The sequence below is a fragment of the Physella acuta genome, unplaced genomic scaffold (genome assembly GCF_028476545.2).
Source record: "Physella acuta isolate Inbredline_101_S28 unplaced genomic scaffold, ASM2847654v3 ptg000202l, whole genome shotgun sequence".
Lineage (NCBI taxonomy): Eukaryota > Metazoa > Mollusca > Gastropoda > Physidae > Physella > Physella acuta.
The window spans coordinates 256,637-279,550 of NW_026731721.1; the positions used below are offsets into that span (position 1 = coordinate 256,637).

Genomic DNA, 22,914 nt, shown 5'->3' on the forward strand with positions numbered 1-22,914 from the left:
GACCTACCTGTACACCTAATACAGTTAAACAGGACAAGAGGACCTACCTGTACACCTGGTTGGGTCACTCACACTAACACTGAAGCCAGACCTACAGGTGCAAACGAATTTGCCAAAGGTATTAGTGCAGGTCTGTTCACAAGGTGAGCCAAGGGTGCTGTTGCACTCATTGATATCTGAAAAATAAATAAGTACTGTTTATTTTTATAGTATTACTAGTTTGAATAGAGATGGCGTGGCCTAGCAGTAGAGGGGTAGACTGCTAACCTGAAAGTCTTGAGTTTGAATTTGGTTCAAGTTAGTAGAACATCCATGAGTCCACCCAGCTCTGATGAATAACTTACCCACATTAGGGAAAGTTGGCTGGGTATAGCGCTTACAAAACAATCACTTTATATGCAGAGGTCACAGAAATAGGTGACTTGCTTCACTTGCTCCATAGACCGTCAGGTTCAAAAAGGGAACTTTACTTTACTTTGTACTAGTTTGAAATTAGTTTGGTCACATGAGTTTAAAATTTGAGAAAAATGTACTAATTTGGAAGCTAAATAAATTGAGAGTTTGATGATAAATTGCAGTAAGAAAAAACTTACCCTGACAAGCTGAAGAGTTGGTCGCACTGACAGCAAAACCTGTCCTGCAGGAACAGGTGTAGCCTGTGGCAGTGTTGGTGCAGGTTTGTTGGCAGGGGGAAGTACTGCAGTCACCTGTTAGAGTAAATCAAGGGATGGACCACCTATTTCACAGTAGAACAAATTGAAGCATAAAGTAAGATAAGAATGCTCTTTAGACCTAGGGATCTATTGACAGATGAAGTAGAGTTCATCTGTTTCTTGACATTGGCATATGAAAAGAATGTGTGGTCACCACTTTGCCAGGTGCCTTTAATTTCCCTAACATGAATTAGATACCCTTCAGAGCTGAGTGGACTCAGGGACGTTCTAGTGACTTGTACCCAGATAAGAAATCGATACTTTGGGTTAACAGCTAAAGCTTTACTGCTTAGACCACGCCCTCACATAGTAAGAAGGTTATGTTGATATTATTTTCATCCACTATATTTTATTATAAATTGTAATCCAGTTTCTAATTTTGAAGACTTTAAATTAACAGCATCCTTACCTGTTCTTACTGTCTGTACTGATATTTAAATAAAGACAATGACGTTAAAATAAAAGTAAAAATACAGTTAGGCTACATTAAATAATAAAAATTTACTTTGCATTTATTGGTAGCCAGAAAATAAAATAAATTTAGGAAAATATAATTTGGCTTATTTTAAATGCATAGGAATCCATTGACTACATTAAAACCAACTTGGCTAAACAATAAAATTATTATGTGTACCTAAATACAATTTATGCTATGTTCCAACCTACCAACACATTTTGTGGGATCAGTAGCGCTAACAACATAGCCAGCAGTACAGGAACATGAGTAGCCTCCAGCTGTGTTCACACAAATTTGTTCACAGGGTCGGTTGACAGTGGATGCACATTCATTGACATCTATACAAGTTCATGTCAACAAAGGTTATACAGTGCAAATTTCAAGTTTACTTTGATGTTAACAAAGGTTAAACAGCATAAGTTGAAAGTTAAATGTTTGCAATGGCAAAACTGTTGAAATCACAAAGCAGTTTAATTCTTGTTTTTAATATCATGGTCTTATTTTTATTAACACAGAACTAAAAAGATGAATAAATTATAAACATAAAGTTTTAATTTAGTAAGAGCAAATACATGAGCTGAAGACAGTATAACAACATAAACACACTTGAATCATCACCATAAATTATGAATTTTTAAAAGTTGTTTAATAAACTTACCAACACAGGCTCCATTGCTGTATACATAGCCACTTCGACAAGAACAACTGTAGCTCCCAATGGTGTTAGTACAGATTTGTGGACAAGGGGAGCGCAAACACTCATTGATATCTGGTAATAAAATACAGGGTTATGTTCACTATATGGGAACTCAAACACTCATTGATATCTGGTAATAAAATACAGGGTTATGTTCACTATATGGGAACTCAAACACTCATTGATATCTGGTAATCAAAAACAGGGTTATCTTCACTTTATGGGAACTCAAACATTCATTGATATCTTGTAATAAAATACAGGGTTATGTTAACTTTATGGAATAGATGGCAGAAAAAAAATCTTTAAAAATCTACATGAACCATTAATAAGGGTAATTATGAAAAGTTCCTAGGTAATGTGTTACCAACTTTAACAGGAAACAATTCTTACTCTTGGCAACAGAAAAAATTCACTACATTCACTAATCACAACTTGAGTTTAATGTGTATCTCTGACAATAATAAATAATTTAAATACAAGGACTTTTGGAAAAAGTTTATCAACATTAGATGACTTAAAGGCCAAAACAAAATTTCAGTCAACTGTTATGTAGGACATATCAAACTTTATATAATGAGGTTTGAGAAATAAACTGCGATGGGCTACTTTAAACTTTAGGAACCAACAACCTGTGAGTAACTTACCAACACATTTAGTTGGATCTGTGGTGCTGGTAGTGAACCCTGACCTACACGAGCAGGTGAAACTTCCAGGTGTGTTGACACAGTTCTGTTCACACGGAGGACTGGCTGTGTTGGCACATTCATTGATATCTGTCCACATTTTATTATTGGTGAATCCATTATATAATTTAGTTTTGTTTTCACTTTCTCAATCTAGTTTTGTTTTCACTTTTTCAATCCAGTTTTGTTTTCAATTTCTCAATCTAGTTTTGTTTTCAATTTCTCATTGTTTCTATTGTTACATTTATAAGTAAAATAAGTTTAAATCAATATGTTAATTTTTTCAAAATCATTTTATGTAACAAATAAAAAATCTTTAATTCCCATAACTTATAAAAATTACGTCATACATTATTTACCAATACATAGAAGAAATTATATCTGCTTAATAACCGGAGCAGTACCAGGAAATAAGATTTAATACTTGTTAGGGCAATTTCCTACACCATAAGGCTAGTCATTTTTTGGGTACAGGCATTACAGAAAAAGATTTCAATTCTAACAGTGATTCTGCAGTTTTAAGTTATAAACAGTAATGTAACACTACTTGATTTATTCAGGAGACTTACCGACACATTTGGTGGGATCTGTAGCACTGATTGTGTATCCTGATCTACATGAGCAAGTGAAGCTTCCAATTGTGTTGGAACATATCTGCTCACATGGTGGATTTGTTGGGTTGTTGCATTTATTTATGTCTGCAATCATTTTAGAATTAAATGGGAACATTGTTCAGATAATATTTGCGTCTATGATTGTTATAATTTAAGCTATTGTTAAGAAAGTACGCCTATTATATATATATATATATATATATATATATATATATATATATATATATATATATATATATATATATATATATATATATAAAGCAATTTATGTGTGTGTGTTTGTTTGTCCTTTATGCATTACTACACCTCTCATCACATCGCCGTGAAACTTTGGGAAGTTGTCGAGAATATTCCTGGGGAGGTTTCTGCGAAAAAAAATATTTCAAATTCGCAAGGGCGGCGCCACGGGAGGGTGCGATTTTTCTCTATATACGGTATATAAAAATAGTAAACGTGAATTGCAGTGACACCGTTCATCCGATAGGCATGAAACTTTGGGAAGTTGTTGAGAATATTCCTGGGTAGGTTTCTGCGAAAACAAAATATTTCAAATTCGCAGGGGTGGCGCCCCAAAAGGGCGCGATTTGTTTTTTCTATATACAGTATATAAAAATAAAAGTCGATTTTGGTTTGGCATCGTTCATCCGATAGCCATGAGACTTTAGGGAGTTCATTATACCACTCTAGGGAAGGGTTCTGTAAAAAAATAATTTTTAATTTCGCAAGGGCGGCGCCACGGGAGGGTCCGATTTTTCTCTATTTACGGTATATAAAAATAATAAAAGTGAAATGCAGTGACACCGTTTATCCGATAGGCATGAAACTTTGGGGAGCTCATTATAAAACTCTAGGGAATGGTTCTGTAAAAAAACATTTTTAATTTCGCAAGGGCGGCGCCACGGGAGGGTGCGATTTTTCTCAATATACGGTTTATAAAAAAATATTGTTTAATATTGCAAAGGCGGCGCCCCCCGTTGGGGGAGCGATTTTTTTTCTCTATACACGGAATATAAAAAATAAAACTCGGATGCGGTTCATCCGAGTGCCATGAATTTTTAGGGAGTAGATGAGAATACTCCCGAGAATATTTCTGCGAAAAAGAAAACTTAAGTTTCTTACGGGGGGCGCCATATAGGGTACAACTTTCGTCAATACACGGTTTGGCGCCCAGAGTCTTAGAGCGACTAAGTTGGCACTTAGCATACGTTAATCGAGCGTCCTGCATAGCGAGTAAGGGGTACTACTATATTCAGCGGTAAAACTACAACAGGCTTCTAAAATTAACTTTGTAACGCGAGGAAATCCTTCTGTACAGTTTCGTCACCTTGCTAAAGATGAAAAAATAACTTTTTGAATCTGAGGAGCCTACTGTAGAGTTTCGTTACTTTGCGAATGATGCAATAAGCATCTATTATTAGACACTCCAGTCAGAAATTGAGATCGAGCATCTTATAATAGACCATTAGTAACGCTAGCATATTGCATCAGTCACACTGATATTTAAAAACACGTCAAATAATTTTTTTACGTGTAAAAGAAAGAAAATCCTGTTCATTTGTGTCACTTTAGCGAATGACGAAATCTGCATCATTATTAACAGGATGCTATTTGGCCGATGGCGCCTGTTAGTTTTAAGGAGCCAGGGGTCGTACGCCGCGCCTATGCGGTAGTGTAATCGGGGGGTGGGGCCCTGAGAGCGCCCCTCTACGTCTCTGACACAGAGGCGGACACCGAAGTGTGTTCTACCATATATTTCGGTGAGTGATTAATGTACACTCAAGATTTTCATGCGGTAGTGTAGGTAAACCCGTGTCCTGATATTTATGATCCAAGAACAGGCATTGTTTACATTTAAATAACTCATTTTTTAGAAAAGAAGGTCACGCGTCTAAGAACATATAATTATAATTGATCACGCGTTGGTGAAATCCTAATATATTTCGTCAAACTTTCATCTATCCCCGCGGAAACGCGCGGGGGTCGGGTACGCTAGTATATATATATATATATATATATATATATATATATATATATATATATATATATATATATATATATATATATATATATATATATATATATATATATATATATAAATACATATATACATCTATATATATATATAAATAACCTTGAGTTTGATACAGGCAGGTGGTCAAAATTATAAAATTATAATAGGGCCTATGATAAAACACTATTACTTATACTTATAGATTACAATCATTATTATCAATGGTAGGACTGATAAACTGATAAAAAAAAAGAGTCAAAGAATAAAGAATTCATCCAAAATAATAAACTGAATTATTTTTCTTTTGGCTTTCCTTTAGACTTTTAGAGTATCTTTAAAAACTATCTTTTTAATAGATCTGAATGTAGATCTAAATCTAATTTTAAAAATGTTTTCTTACAGTGTAAAAACTTTTTACCTTGACTATATATACATTTTATGCTGCCCAGTACGTTGGTACACACTTGCTGACACGACTGGTTAAACGTTACAGCACATTCGTTGATGTCTGTAGGAAAAAATATGTTTGTTTTACAAATCAAAATAGTTGTGTGATTGATTCATAGTCATACTGATACGGAACTCATATAGATATTAGAATCTACTTCTTAGTCTTTCTCAGCTAAATAACTTCAAATAAAGGCGAATGTAGACTTCATAACTTGCCAGGACAAGCAAAAATAATTAAAAATATAGATCTAGATTCTAGATCTAAATTACTAGAATCTCGATTATAATCTGTTTTGGCATAATGTAAAATTTTGTAAAAAAACTAGTGCTAGTGTTTTCTAGAGGTCTAAGATGTAGATCTAAGTAATAATATTTTTAGTAGTGGTGGGCTAATTAAAATGTTTTAATATGTTATCGTTGTCAAGGGTAGGGTTGAATCAAAATGTCAATATGTTCACACTCCTGGACTATTTTCTTTTACATCTAACCTTGGCATTTGGTTGGATCAGTTGCGCTAACAGCATATCCCGGCATGCAAGAACAGCTATAACCGGTGTTTGCATTTGTACACGTCTGCTGACAAGGGGAAGAACTGCAATCTACACCAAAACAAATCCTGATTATAACATTTTCAATATATCGCACATCAGACTATTTATTCCCTTATAAATTTGAACATGAATTAAACTTTATTCCTGATTGAAATGAACCCAAGTTTGTCTTTTCGGATAACAGCAGTAGCGTACGCAGGGGGGGGAGCAGGGGGAGCCGCCGCTCCCCCTCTGGCCATTTTCAGCAAATTGGCGCCTTTTTGGAAACTTTTTAAACTCAAAGTTTTAAACAATGATATTTGTTAAAAAAATATTTGTGGTCGGCACATCTATGTAAATCACAAGATTTCTTTTCATGCAGCAATTAAGCATTATTGTACTAGTCTAGTAGTTTCTACGTTTACAACACGTATTAACAGCTGCATCAGTTTGCCATTCTAAAATTAACTATTATGATGCATTGCAATGTTTAAAAAACCTCCTCGGGTAGTACCACTTGGGAAGAGGGGTGTTAAGTTTAAGGCAACTGTATAATGTATTTGCTTACGAATATACGAATAATTGAATTAGAAAATGTTATACATAAAACTTCACACATAATTACCTTATATATATACAGTTTGAATCGTGTGATTAATTTAAAAAAAATACAATACAGAAACAAATACATGTGATATGGCACCTCTATTTTAATTTACTTATGAGCAAACTGCGTAGTGGTGGAGAGATTTTGACAAAGTCAACAACGTCATCACGATGAAGTAGTAGTATTTTTACAGTCTGGGCGATAGTGATTACGATTACAAATTATATGAAACAGTTACAACCCCCCTCCCCCATGGACCCATCTGTAAAAAAAAAAATTTCATAATACCACTGCTATTTATTTAAATCTATTTATGTAATATATATTTGTGTAATATATATTTGTGTAATATAGATTTATGTTTAGAACAGTAATCTAAAAACTGACGCTATGTTCACTCTGAGTTGGTTATCTCCCCCCCCCCACACACACACCTCACCACCACAGTTGTGTAGAGCGACATTAATGTCACACCTAGGTATACACTGGGTTGGATAATTGACCTAAAGTAACCGGACAGTGGTGAATGAAGTTGAACCCCCCCCCCCCTTACCCACCCCGAACTGATCTGTTAAGTACATGTAGAAAAACGCGTAATGATGTACCAAAGTACCATGCCGCCAGAAAATTAGCTTTTTAAACGTAAAACTCTGTGAATATTGTTTTTGCAATTACCAGTAAAAAGGTGTGTGATCAATGCAGTGATCTAACCCATACCTATCACTATGTTAACAAATTATCTCTAACGAGCACAAAGAAGCAGTAGTTAATTAAAAATATATGACCTGAACTAAAAGACCAATATTTAGTTAAATGTAGGACGTTATTCCGAATGGTTTTCTATTATATCGAAAAGCGTGGTTTTATACCAACACTGATTTTAAAAACTTTCATTATGCTGTAATACTTTAGCATTTATGGTGACGATATATTAAATTCTGATTATAGACAAAAATATTTTGTAAACACGAATAGTGTTAAACAATTTCATTATATTCTAAAGTAATTATTTATTTGTTTTGACATTTACAATTAAATGTGTAGATATATACATATTTATATTAAGATAGTGATTATTTACCCTATTTCACTTGTCTTAAATAATTTCCTAGGAATTTTATTTTACAAGAATTATAAAATAGATTGTGTTACGTTCATAGTTTTTGGTTGTAGTGTGTGTATATTTTTTTGTTTTTGTTTAGATTGATACAATTTTTGTTTTGTCGGCCTACATTTTGTTTTTTCTTATTTCTTCAGAGTGCTACTTTCAATTTATTTTACAACATAGCGAAGTAATAACATACAGCTAGTATATATATATATATATATATATATATATATATATATATATATATATATATATATATATATATATATATATATATATATGTAAAATACACTTATACAGAACTTGTTAAAAATTCTGCGCCTTTTTTTTGTTCTTTTCGCTCCCCCTACAAAGAAAACCTGGATACGCCTCTGGATAACAGATACAAAGTAAGTACAACTTCCGGTTTAAATTGTGCGCACAATTGCAATACTTCACGCCTCCGGTATACGATAAAGGAGAGATGAAATAGGTTAATGAATTCACATCTAGGTTATAATAGTAATTTCATTACTGTAAACTTACCATTTCGTACAGTCCCCACTGAAGAAAAATTCAATATTAAATTAAGAACAATTAATTTACTGGTTCTCTTTGTAAATAAAAATGTCAATTCAATAACAAATTATTAACAAGTTATTTTGACAGTTACTGCTCACAAAAACTTAGTTTTAGCAAAATCTTTAGGTTTAAATCATAGTTTAAAAAAAAATTGTTACATACATTTTATTGATGCTTTCAATTGATTTCACGTATATTTGTTTGCATTTTAAGATCTTTAAAAAAAATGTAACACTTATAGATTGCTGTAAATGAATAGAAATATCCGACTCACCAACACATTTGGAAGGATATGTGGAGCTGACCACATACCCGGATGCACACGAGCACGTGAAGCTGCCCAGTGTGTTGGTACACACTTGCTGACACGGCCGGTTAAACGCTACAGCACATTCGTTGATGTCTGTAGGAAAAAAAAATATTTGTTTTACAAATCAAAATAGTTGTCTGATTGATTCATACTGATACGGAACTCATAATATAGAAATTAGAATCTATTTCTTAGTCTTTCTTCAAGTAGGTTTTAGCTTATAAATCGTGAAAACTTACCTACATAGCTTTGTTTACTTCTCAACGTACCATGGTACATAGCTCACTGTTTCAATAAGACCTCACTTAAGCACTTGGTGGGGTTACTGTGACCAATGTTTCTTCCAGACTTTTTTTCTCCGGGGGGGGGGGGGCACTTGAAATATTCGGGGGGGGGGCGGACTAAATTTTCCGGGGGGGGGGGGCGGACACTGTTAAAAGTATTTATCTTCTATCTAAATTCCGTTTCGTTCTGGGGGTGATAGACTTTCGTGGGGGTGGGGGTGAGAGCCCAGAGGCGTAGCTGGGGGGGGGGGGGGGGCGCCCCATGCGCCGACCCTAAGGGGGCGCCAAAAGGGGTGGGAAAAATTTTAAAGCTGATTTTATGCTACAGTTTTGAATTATAAATGGGCTACACGCCTTTACTTACTGATTTAACTGTTTCATACCTTGATTACAAACTGTAAAACATATACTCTTAAGAAACAGAGACCGGCAAAACCGCTTTCCAGCTTTTCCTAGTTGGGGGGGGGGGCGCTTTTTCGAGACTTAAATTGGAAGAATTTACACTAGATTGTTGATTCGATAACGGTTTCCACTATTAAAAGAAACCAATTGTATTAAAACGTATCGTACGCTTATTTAACCGTAAAATACGTAAGTGACTCTTATCAAGATGGTGCAGGGGGGGGGGGGACTTTTAGGCTAAAATAAAATCGCAAAATTAAAGTAAACAACCTTTAGCACTTAGAAAGAAACTAATTGAACTACAGTACATTGTACGATTGTGTAACATTTTAAAAAAAAATTTGTTACGTTAAAAAACGCTCTACAAACTTTGTACAAGATGGTTGGGAGGTGTATGTGTGTGGGGGGAGTGGGAGGAGCGGTTTTTTCGCGAACAAAAATCGCAAGTATTTTTACTGGATTGGTGAGTAGATAACTCTCTTAACACTTAATAAAGTAAAGAAACGAAAAGTATTAACGCGTAATGTACAATTTTATTAGCCCCTTTTGTTAAGAATTGACGGGACTAGTTCTTTGTAAAATTCTTAAGATTCTCTCAACTTCAACGTGAGAGATCATATACTTTTAAAACTATAATACACTATTATTGAAATTTATCTAAAGACACAACCTAAAGTAGACTAAATAAGCATGCATCCTAAAGCAGTGGTTCTTAACCTTTTTGGAGGTATCGAACCCTACAAGTTTCATATGCGCGTTCACCGAATCCTTCTAAATAGTTTTAATTTATCGTCCATATTGACAAAATCTTATCGTGAATCACATATCGGTTGTGTGCCTTGACCTCCGCACAAGCTCTGACACGTACATACCGAACCTCTTGGGTTCGGTTGAACCCAAGTTAAGAACCACTGCTCTAAGTTCTTTTGATTTTCTTTTTTACTTTCTCTTATATACGAAGTATAGAGAAAGTATTGTAATCGTGCAAATCTTTGCAAATCTCGACGTTTTACACCTACCCGAGTCGGAAAAACATAGTTTTGCAATCTTGTCCGTATGTCTGTGTGTGTGTTACGTGTGTGTGTGTGTGTGTCTATAAACACGATTGCTTGAGTACCGTTACAGCTAGGTTGATGAAATTTCATATATAAGTATTTTATCAAAATCGTAGATCCTTATCAACTTTTGAGCGATTTCCGATAACCGGAAGTGGTACTTTTTCTACTTTGAATTTTCCAAAAGCCTATAACTTGAGTACTATTTCAAATAGATAAATGAAATTTCACATGTACGTAAAACATCTAATACTTTAGCTTCTAACAAATTGTGAGTAATTTCCGTTGACCGGAAGTAGTAATTTTCGCTATTTCCATTTTCTCAACAAAAAAAAAACGCATGTAAATTTATATTTGTTTTTAGTCCGCACTATTATGCACATTTTGTTTTGGCGGTCACTTGGTGCGCAATTCTTTTTTTCTACGAGATTCTATTCTATTTTTAAAAGTTTAAGTAATTAAAAATCATGTCTATATTCCGAGTTGCCTTCCCACGTAGTGTTATATAAGAATATTCGAGAAAGTTTAGGGGAGATCACTCCCGGTTTATGTTTTTTTACGTTTCAGTTTCCTAAGGAGCATAGGCGTAGGCAACACTTCGTCAACTCACTTGATTTTTATGAAAATAGAACCCTAAAAATCCAGCCTCCCACATCTCTATTTCAAACTATTTTCTTCAGACATTTTGTGTCTCCTTCTCTTACTCTTTCCCCGTTGACTTTACACCAGCACCTGCTAAGTAATGTTATTTACTGTCTTTCTGATATTGTGCCCTAACCACCACTTTTTCCATGCTCTTATTTCATTCACCACTGTCTGTTATCTAGCTCCGAGCCATACAGTAAAAGAGACTTCACATTTAGCTATAGATCCTGAATGAATTTTTTTTGACAATGCATTTGAATTCCACATTGTCTTAGAGTGTTAAACGCGTTTTATTGCTGCTGATTATAATCAGAACGTCATTAAACTGGTTATTACTGCTTCTTCAATCAGAACAATTAGTTCTGCATTTGTTGTTGGCTGCACTAGCGTAGGCAGGGGGGTCATAACCCCCATAGACCCTTCGGTATATATATAAAGAGGGGGGTGCAAATCAAAAGTTTGAGGGGGGGGGGGTGCAAATCGAAAGTTTGTCCCCGGGTAAAAATTTGAACCCCCTCAAGAGACGATCCTGGCTACGCTACTGGTTGACTGTGTGCACGAAAGCAGGGCACATCTGCGAAATCCAAGACTTGTTTCCTCTAGCTTATTTCATTATACCATCAACAAGTCAACGAAATACTCAAGTCTTAGTCCAATGCGAACAATAAATGTTTCTGATAACTTGCTCTTGTATGTCACTTGTTTGTCCTTATTCTAACTAACTTATAATCCAACTATGGACTATATCACAACAGAGATCTTTCCAAAAATAGAACATACAAGGCTGGTCTAAACAAATTAGCGCTTGCTACAAACCTCCCTCTAACTCAGTTCAGGCATATTTTTTGCCTGACATTACTAATCTTTTGTGAAAGGAAAAGACATCTTAATGTGAATTTAATTGGCGTAGAGTAAAGTTTTAAGGAACAAAAATCATACACTGTAATTATTAAACATTGTCCGCTTACACACACATACACCCTTACACACACAAACACGCTTATATATACACACGATCACACACACGATTATACACTTACACGCACACATACACACACACATATATATATATATATATATATATATATATATATATATATATATATATATATATATATATATAAGCGGGGGGGGGGGGGGAGCGACAAATTGATAGTTCACCCCGGGCGTCGGGAAGGGTCGCGACGCCTCTGTTGGAGCCCGTTCCGAAGAGATGCATGGAAGAAACCCTAACTGTGACTGATGGTGTAGCCAGTAGCTAGTAGTACATCTTACCTAAGCACTTGGTGGGGTCAGTGCTACTGATGATGTAGCCAGTAGCTAGTAGTACATCTTACCTAAGCACTTGGTGGGGTCAGTGCTACTGATGATGTAGCCAGTAGCCAGTATTTGATCTTACCTACACACTTGGTGGGGGTCAGTGCTACTGATGATGTAGCCAGTAGCCAGTATTTGATCTTACCTACACACTTGGTGGGGTCAGTGCTACTGATGATGTAGCCAGCCCTACAGGAACACGTGTAGCCAGTGTTTGTGTTCTGACAAATCTGTTGACAAGGCGCGCCGACACAGTTCCCTACAGAGAAATGTTTTTTCTTCTCTAAATACATCGTTTGTAAGTAAAAGCGTTGAGAGTTAGTCATTATAGCGATATTATCAAATACCAGAAGATTATGAAGCCAAAGGGTAATACAAGTCTAAATAATAAACAAACAGTTTTGTTATGTATTGCTATTTATTTTCCAATGATCGCGGTCAACCAGTGGTTGCTTAGAGCTGTAAACTTTGTGATGTGCTAAATACATTTGTATTTTATGTTTGATTTTTTTTCGTCGACTCTGTATTTTTTTAGGCACACGTTAACTTACCTGAGGGTTTTATTGTGGTAGGTGTTGTTGTAGTAGGTACACTCGTCATAGGCTTTACAGTGGTGGGCGTCAACGTAATTGTCTTTATAGTGGTGGTCGTTTGTGTCGTGGGCTTTGCTGTTGTCGGTGCTGATGTAGCTGAAATGTAAGAGGACATCGTAAATAAATACCATACAGCAGATTAATGGAGATTTGAATTATTGCGTTACAAGCTGTTTGACGTCATCCCATTGTAACTCTCTTTTTATTTAAATTTAATCAGAAAACTGTTTTAATTTCTGGACACGCTTTGTGTATCACATTATCTTGTATTATGTACGAACAAGTAAACATAGATGCTAGGTTCAGCACTTAAAATAAAAAAAAACTCGAACTGTGCGGCAGGCAAAGTTCACCTGGTTCAACCTCGACATTTACAATGTGATGAGCACTATGCCCAGCCGCCTTTATTTTCTCTAACGTGAATCAGGTACCCAACAGAGGTAAGTGAACTCAGAGACATCCTACGGACTCGTGATTTTCAGTTAGCAGTCGAAGGCTCTACTACGCGACCACGAAGCCTCACGTTTCAGATTCAGCACCAGATTATTTGAATCTCTGACTTACCACAGCCAGCTTTATTGGGGCCAAGAGCAAAAGATTTGCCATCATAGCAGCATCCGTAGTTACTCTCTTCACAGTTTCTTAGAGCTGCAAAACAGTAGGAGGGACAACGTGGTAATGGTAGCTATCACTCGGGTGTTTCGTAGCATATTTCGTCGTATCGAAGGACTTATTATTTTATATAGAAAGATTGCAAGATGGGGCGAAAGGTTTGAAAGATGACACAGTAAATATTGTAGGATGACAGCACATGCTACGCTATTTTACTTACCCTGACACAAACAAAACATGACTGCATGACTGACCCTGACACAAACAAAACATGACTGTATGACTGACCCTGACACAAACAAAACATGACTGTATGACTTACCCTAACACAAACCAATGACTGCATGACTTACCCTGACACAAACGCTGCTCCACCTGCAACTCAATGGTCTTGAGGTCGAAAAACAAAGGGGAACGGAACACATTTTGAGGACCGCCGGCGATGGCTTGCAGCTCAGCATCAGACGACAGGCCTATACCGATGGCAATGATCTGCACGCCCTGGGCCTTCAGGCGCTGGGCCGCCTCCAGAGCTGAAACATGCGTATGGCTGGCTTGGTTTTTAGGGTGTGATAGACAGACTTGAAGGTCTTATTGACAGACTTTACTGTCTTATCGACAGACATTTGGGTTTTATAGACAGACATTAGGGTTTTATAGACTCGAGAGCTGAAACATTCGTATGGCATGGTATGGTTATAAGGGTGTGATAGACAAGAGTTTACGGTCTTATAGATAGACATTAGGGTTTTATAGACAGACTTTAATGTCTTATCGACAGACATTAGGGTTTTATAGACAGACATTAGGGTTTTATAGACAGACATTAGGGTTTTATAGACAGACATTAGGGTTTTATAGACAGACATTAGGGTTTTATAGACTCGAGAGCTGAAACATGCGTATGGCTTGCTTGGTTATAAGCGTCTGATAGACAGATTTTACGGTCTTATACTTATAGACTGATATTAGAGTTTTTATAGACAGACATGGTTTTATAGACAGACATTATGGTTTTATAGACAGACATAAAGTTTTATAGACAGACATTATGGTTTTATAGACAGACATTAGAATGTTATAGACAAAAATTATTATTATAGACAGACATTAGAATTTTATAGACAGACATTATGGTTTTATAGACTGCGGGTTTATAGACAAACATATGGTTTATTATGGCTTTATAGATAGACATTAGGGATTTATTGCATACATTACGATCTCAATAGACAGACAGCATGAAGAATAATTTTCTTAAACTTTTCTTCTTTAAAAAAAAACATGTTTTGTGTGAATGAAAACAACGATATGAATGAAAACACACAAGACTGGCACATTTGTTAATCGATGACGTGTGTTCAGCCAGTCTTACATCCCCTTACTTGCTGTGTTATTGTTGGATACGCCGTCTGTCATCAAGAGCAGGATGTTGGGGGCTTGGATTCTCTCCCCTGCCGGAACGCTGAACATTTGTGTGTTGACGACTAAGTTCAGGGCCCTGTCTATGAATGTCAGGCCTTTCATGTACGGAGCAGTTTTCAAAGCCTGGGGAAACAGAATATCAAGTAGGGCAGTTTTCACAATTTTTAAAACACAGGAAATGGATGACTTAAAAGTGTTTTATTTTTCGAAGTCTATAGCTGTATAATTTCGACATCTAAATTTAAATCCAGCTGTCTCTATCTTTAACATTTACATGAGAAATTGAACCATCAAATAAAAGGTTTAATTGCCGATATAGTGAGTCAAACATGAGAAATGGAACCATCAAATAAAAGGTTTAATTACCGATTTAGTGAGTCAAATATAGCATGGAGATAGTTTGACGCAGAATTTTTTGAATGTAGATTAGTCACATTAAATAATCATTAAATTATATTAAAACACACATATCTTACACTTTTTAAATTTTTTATATCCTTTAAGCTAATTCGTTTTCAATGAGATTATTATAGATTTTTTTTAAAAATGGAATTATTGTTAGAATCTTTATTCTTAAGGTTTTGATCATGTGTCTGTATATTTATCTCCTGGTTTCCCAGAAAAAAATACGCAATCGGAAAACTACCCAACAGAAAATTACGCAAATAGAAAAATGCGCAAATACAAACTAATTATACTAATAAAATTTAATTTAGTTATATTTGTTGAAATATGCTTTATTATGCCACAATTTTCATTTCGTCACTCTTTAATAATGTCTATCGATACTCGATTTAGTAAAATTAAAATGCCCTTGCGCCCTTTTTTTTTGTGTGCAGTTTTCCGTTGCGCATCTTCCAGTCTCCTGTATTACCTGTGCGATAGAGGCCGAATCTTGTAGGTCCTTCAGGTCAAACAACTTCTTGGGGTAGTCGCTGAACACGACTGCACCAAACTGTACAGCGCTTGGGCCGATGGGGAACTGTGACGCAAGGTCGGCCACAAACTGCATCTGACTCTGGTAGTTGTCGACGCCGATGCTAGCTGAAGAGTCGATGACGCACACGATGTCGGCGATGGCAGGATTACAGACAGCTGGGAACAAGGAAACAATTTGTTAGGCAAGCTTGTGTTAACCCTTTACAATCTGTAAGGCAAGCTACGTGTGTGCACTAAATCTATACTGGAAAGCTGTTTTAGTACACATCTCTTAGTACACACGTTTTTACATTTTTATTATATTTTATATTGTTTTTTAAGTCATTATTTCCAATGATTTTTTAATATATATATATATATATATATATATATATATATATATATATATATATATATATATATATATATATATATAATACAGGTACTAACCTTTAACACCAGGTAACAAAAGCAAGCAGACACACACAGTTAAGCACATAGAGGTCGCCATTGTAAAAACTCGTTATTTTGTGCTCTATGTTGCTTCAGTAACTGAAACATGTCAAAAAAAATTAAAATGAGTTCTGTGACTTACTGTTCTACATTTAGAATAAACTTGTTTTCAGTAAATTCTAGTTTATATTATGGAAATATGTAGGTGAGGAATTTTTTTCAATAGGATATATTTATCGACTTAATAAAACTGCGGTTGGCTATTGAAATATAAGACTCCAGATGGCCAAGATGATTAAAAATTGATTATTCCAGAAACGTCTGTGGATGTTATCCACACTCCTCTATGTGATCCTACCCGCCTGGTTGTTCACCTATGTGATCCTACCCACCTGGTTGTTCAACTATGTGATCCTACCCACCTGGTTGTTCACCTATGTGATCCTACCCACCTGGTTGTTCACCTATGTGATCCTACCCACCTGGTTGTTCACCTATTTGATCCTACCCGCCTGGTTGTTCACCTATGTGATCCTACTTACCTGGTTGTTCACCTATGTGATCCTACCCACCTGGTTGTTCACCTATGTGATCCTACCCACCTGGTTGTTCTGTCACCTATGTGATCCTACCCACCTGGTTGTTCACCTATGTGATCCTACTTACCTGGTTGTTCACCTATGTGATCCTACCCACCTGGTTGTTCACCTATGTGATCCTACCAACCTTGTTGTTTACCTATGTGATCCTACCCACCTGGTTGTTCACCTATGTGATCCTACCCACCTGGTTGTTCACCTATGTGATCCTACCCACCTGGTTGTTCTGTCACCTATGTGATCCTACCCACCTGGTTGTTCACCTATGTGATCCTACCCACCTGGTTGTTCACCTATGTCATCCTACCCACCTGGTTGTTTACCTACGTGATCCTACTTACCTGGTTGTTCACCTATGTGATCCTACCCACCTGGTTGTTCACCTATGTGATCCTACCCACCTGGTTGTTCTGTCACCTATGTGATCCTACCCACCTGGTTGTTCACCTATGTGATCCTACCCACCTGGTTGTTCACCTATGTGATCCTACCCACCTGGTTGTTCTGTCACCTATGTGATCCTACTTACCTGGTTGTTCACCTATGTGATCCTACCCACCTGGTTGTTCACCTATGTGATCCTACTTACCTGGTTGTTTACCTACGTGATCCTACTTACCTGGTTGTTCACCTATGTGATCCTACCCACCTGGTTGTTCACCTATGTGATCCTACCCACCTGGTTGTTCACCTATGTGATCCTACCCACCTGGTTGTTCATCTATGTGATCCTACCCACCTGGTTGTTCACCTATGTGATCCTACCCACCTGGTTGTTTACCTATGTGATCCTACCCACCTGGTTGTTCACCTATGTGATCCTACTTACCTGGTTGTTTACCTACGTGATCCTACTTACCTGGTTGTTCACCTATGTGATCCTACCCACCTGGTTGTTCACCTATGTGATCCTACCCACCTGGTTGTTCTGTCACCTATGTGATCCTACCCACCTGGTTGTTCACCTATGTGATCCTACCCACCTGGTTGTTCACCTATGTGATCCTACCCACCTGGTTGTTTACCTACGTGATCCTACCCACCTGGTTGTTCTGTCACCTATGTGATCCTACCCACCTGGTTGTTCGCCTATGTGATCCTACTTACCTGGTTGTTCACCTATGTGATCCTACTTACCTGGTTGTTTACCTATGTGATCCTACCCACCTGGTTGTTCTGTCACCTATGTGATCCTACCCACCTGGTTGTTCGCCTATGTGATCCTACTTACCTGGTTGTTTACCTATGTGATCCTACCCACCTGGTTGTTCTGTCACCTATGTGATCCTACCCACCTGGTTGTTCACCTATGTGATCCTACCCACCTGGTTGTTCATCTATGTGATCCTACCCACCTGGTTGTTCTGTCACCTATGTGATCCTACCCACCTGGTTGTTCACCTATGTGATCCTACCCACCTGGTTGTTCACCTATGTGATCCTACTTACCTGATTGTTCACCTATATGATCCTACTTACCTGGTTATTAACCAACTTCCACGTCTGCACAGAAGCCCCTTCTATGGCCAGACAGTGCTTATATGAAAACCTGGGTCATGTGATAATCCCACCATTGGCTAGTTTTTAGAAAGCACTGAGTTACATCACTGTGACATCATCAGTAGCCCCGAGAAAAACCTGACACAACATTCAATACGGGCCTTACAGTATGATGAGGGTTACACTATGAGGGTAAGGATTAGGTTGGCTTAAACTAAATCCTGTTTGTGTTACTATTATAATAGAATATAGGGTATCGTAAGGGACAGTAACAAACAAGTGTAAGTCCTGCTAGGGGGGGGGGGGTATCTCTAAAATCTACTCTACCCATCCCTAGGCTTAAATAACTAATCTCTGTCCGGTCAGTGCAAGTCCGGCTAAACCCAGACTGGTTAATAACCTTAACCTTAGTCTAAATAAAAAACAAAAAAAACTTTAAAAATTAATTAAATTTATTACATGGAACCAATCGAAATAAAATAAACCGGTAGTGATCTCCCCTAAACTTTTTCGAATATTCTTATATAAAACAACAGGGGATGGTAACTGGGGATATAGTTATGATTTTTAATCCATTTTAAATACTTAAACTTTTAAAAATAGAATAGAATCTCATAAAAAAAAACATTGCGCACCAAGCAAACGCCGAATAAAAACGCGTATAATAGTGCGCAATATTATTAGTACTTTAAAAATTTACATTAGTTTTTTGAGAAATCGGAAGTAGCGTAAATTACTACTTCCAGTCAACGGAAATTACTCAAAATTTAACAGAAGGTAGAGAATTAGATCTTTTACTTACATGTGAAATTTCATTTATCTATCTGAAATAGTACTCAAGTTATAGGCTTTTGAAAAATTCATAGTAGGAAAAGTACCACTTCCGGTTATCGGAAATCGCTCAAAAGTTGATACGGATCTACGATTTTGATAAAATACTTATATATGAAATTTCATCAACCTAGCTGTAACGGTACTCAAGTTATCGTGTTTACACACGGACAGACACACACACAGACACACACACACACAGACATACGGACAAGATTGCAAAATTATGTTTTTCCGTATCAGTGAGGTGTAAAACGTCGAGATTTGTAAAAATCTCGATTTTTTTTTTTTGCACGATTACAATACTTTCTCTATACTACGTATATACGAGAAAGTAAAAAAGATGAAAAACTACAGAATACACAAAACACGACTAAACAAAATTCAACGGGACAAAACAATGTACACAAAATTCGAATAAACAAAACAAAACATTACGTTCGATTATTTGATGGTGTTGCCCCGACTTATGATGTCTAGGATGGTTCAGGCTCTGACACACAGAAACCTCCCTTCATCCGTTCTCGACATCCAAAAGTCCACACCAAACAAAATACTATGTACAACCACTACATACAATACATCACGTAGAAAACATTACGTAGAAAACATTACGTACGAAACAATACATACAAAAACCCCAGCCAAGTTGCACAAGCAACCTCACTTCACGCGTGAGGTGCGCCACGCGCCCACACAGAAACCGACCCTATCTATATCTTGCCTCGGGTCAAAAGAAAGAAATTATCCGAGCGGTCAGTTTTTATACTGACCGCTTCGGGCGGAAGGGGAATCCCCGTCGCCGCTGTCCAGTGGACCATTCACTCACAGATTCGCACTCAATAAAATAATACAAAATAAATAATCCATTCACTCTGCTACACCCCTTATAGTCTCTTGCATAGCGCCTGCGCTGGGTGCGGGTGGCGGTAGCACGTCCGTTGTGTATGCGTCACATTACTGTGGATACGCAAGTATCGTCTCCATGACAGTGAAGGAATTTCGGTTGAAACGACAAGTCTGCCAGTCGTGAACTGATTCCCTCAGCGCAACCCCTTCGTATTTTTTTGGGTCATAATAATTATGAGGCGGTTTCTTTCTAGCGCGAACGTCATATGAATAATAAATAAACAAATGATTAAACCAAACATGAAATAAATGGCAATGATTCTAAGCCATTCGCGTGATTTGAGATTTCCCTCTGTCCACTTTCTGGGTGAGAACAACCAAAAATAAACAGGGAGTGATCTCCCCTAAACTTTCTCGAATATTCTCATATAACTTTGAATATAGACATGATTTTTAAGTACTTACACTTTTAAAAATAGAATAGAATCTCATAGAAAAAAGAATTGCGCACCAAGCGAACGCTAAAAAAAAAATTCATAAAAAAACGTTTTAATAACAAACTTTTATGTACTAATGCACTAAAAAGTAGAAAATAAATTATACACTACTATTTAAATTACTATAAAGAAAAGCGTGGGTCACTTTAGTACTTTAGCACCTATTGGATACCTTTACTAATATCCGAGAAGAGACCCACGCTTTTCTTTATAGTAATTTAAATAGTAGTGTATAATTTATTTTCTACTTTTTAGTGCATTAGTACATAAAAGCTTGTTATTAAAACGTTTTTTCATGAATTTTTTTTTCAGTACTTTACATGTTTTATTTGCAATAGTGTTACATGACTAAAAACCATTGTGCGTCTATTGAACGTGATGGCGCAGCTATTGAACCTGATTGTGCAGCTATTGAACGTGATGACGCGTGTGGTGTGGTTGGATAGACATGCCTACTAATTCGGTCCAAATTTTAATTAATTCATAAAAAAATTAATTAGGCATCCAATTAAGTGAAATTTAGTTTCAGATTGCATTGTCTTCATGTCTTGACCCACGTGCCAACTGTGAATCGTATCGGTCAAGTAGAACTGTCCGAATGTTCTCTCCAGCGTTTCGATCTAGACAGACAGAGGAAGTGAGTTAAATAAAAGCTTGTAAAAAAAAATGTGCATAATAGTGTGCAATATTATTAGTACTTTATAAATGTACATGCGTTTTTTGAGAAATCGGAAATAGCGTAAATTTGTACTTCCGGTCAACGGAAATTACTCAAAGTTTGACATAAGGTAGAGAATTAGATCTTTTACTTACATGTGAAACTTCATTTATCTACAGGAAATAGTACTCAAGTTATAGGCTTTTGAAAAATTCAAAGTAGAAAAAGTACCACTTCCGGTTATCGGAAATCGCTCAAAAGTTGATCAGGAAGTACGATTTTGATAAAATACTTATACATGAAATTTCATCAACCTAGCTGTAACGGTTCTCAAGTTATCGTGTTTACACACAGATAAGATTGCAAAATTATGTTTTTCCGTATGAGTGAGGTGTAAAACGTCGAGATTTGTAAAAATCTCGATTTTTTTTTTGCACGATGTCAAGACTTTCTCTATACTTGGTATATACGAGAAAGTAAAAAAAAAGGAAAATATTTAATTAGAAGATTAATGTGGTAAACGGTTTTCTTTTTGGTAGCCTAGCCTGTAGCTAACAGGTTTCATGAGATCTGTATCATCCATTGAAAGTGTAGGTATTTTTAATTTCCAAGCTAAACCAGGAATGTACTTCATTCATTTGAACTCACTGACCTAGATTATCTTCACTGCCTATACAATTATGATGTGGATTAGTAGAGACAGTATACTTAACATTCAATTTAATTAATTTAATTATTTAAGTTTACATAAACACAACAAAGCAGAAACAATTGGTGAGGTTCAAAGATAGGTTTATTTGATTATTTTCTATACAATTTTTACACCAACAAGAAAAATCAAAACTCTGTAGAAAAGATTGTCAATTCCTGTGGTTTTGCCTTAGTCTGTAAAAGAATATAAAAATTTAATTATAGAATGGCTTTAACATTAAAGTAATCAAACATATTTTGTTTATTCAGAAAATATTAGAAAACATTTTCTAAAATAACTGGAAATGTGTGCAGGTATATGTGTGTAGTTATATTATTGTAACAATGCAGAGAGATTCTGAACAGTTAGCAAGTGTTTCTGAAGATTTTAAAATTTCTTATTAAATGAACTATGGGTGTAAAGTCATCTAAATCTCAGGGTATCTACAAGAAGCCTAATTATTACACGGAGAAACAAAACTTTTGTGATTTTACTGAATCATTTAAAAAAAAAAGTGCATGAAGTTACGCACTCTACTTGAAAACCCTTCAACAAAGACTCTGGGCAAGTTTAAGCTGAATTTGGCTTAAGCTCTCAAAGCTTTCAGCCATGTAGACATCACTAGGACTGCTGGCAATTTTATTTAGCTCCGTGCTTGAAGCTCCGGACCCTATGCCAACGGCAATGATGTTAATGCCTTGATCTTTCAATGCTTGTGCAGCTTGCTCAGCTAGAAAAAGGGAAATATCTTAAATTACTATCAATTTAAAAAGCACAACAGTAGTTTAATAACTAGTTTAAACTTCATCAATTATGCTAAAACTTGTTTTGCATGCTTGCA

General features: G+C 36.3%; 2 protein-coding genes across 3 annotated transcripts in view; both read right to left on the reverse strand.

The window, feature by feature from the left end:
• The window catches only part of LOC131937182 (fibrillin-1), a 67,457-nt gene that overhangs the window by 34,066 nt on the left and 10,477 nt on the right, over positions 1-22,914 (reverse strand). The gene's annotated exons all lie outside the window — the stretch shown is intronic.
• Positions 1-22,914, reverse strand: part of LOC131937183 (matrilin-2-like) — a 48,384-nt gene that overhangs the window by 3,606 nt on the left and 21,864 nt on the right. The window contains exons 10-18 of one of the 2 annotated variants that reach the window (XM_059294397.1): positions 8,399-8,416; positions 6,117-6,227; positions 3,123-3,251; positions 2,515-2,643; positions 1,829-1,939; positions 1,380-1,508; positions 1,123-1,140; positions 594-707; positions 48-176 (exon numbers count right to left, since the gene is read on the reverse strand). In XM_059294397.1, the coding sequence (XP_059150380.1) occupies positions 48-176; positions 594-707; positions 1,123-1,140; positions 1,380-1,508; positions 1,829-1,939; positions 2,515-2,643; positions 3,123-3,251; positions 6,117-6,227; positions 8,399-8,416 (888 nt within the window). The remainder of the gene's footprint in view (positions 1-47; positions 177-593; positions 708-1,122; positions 1,141-1,379; positions 1,509-1,828; positions 1,940-2,514; positions 2,644-3,122; positions 3,252-6,116; positions 6,228-8,398; positions 8,417-22,914) is intronic. The other variant, XM_059294398.1, reaches the window with a different exon arrangement.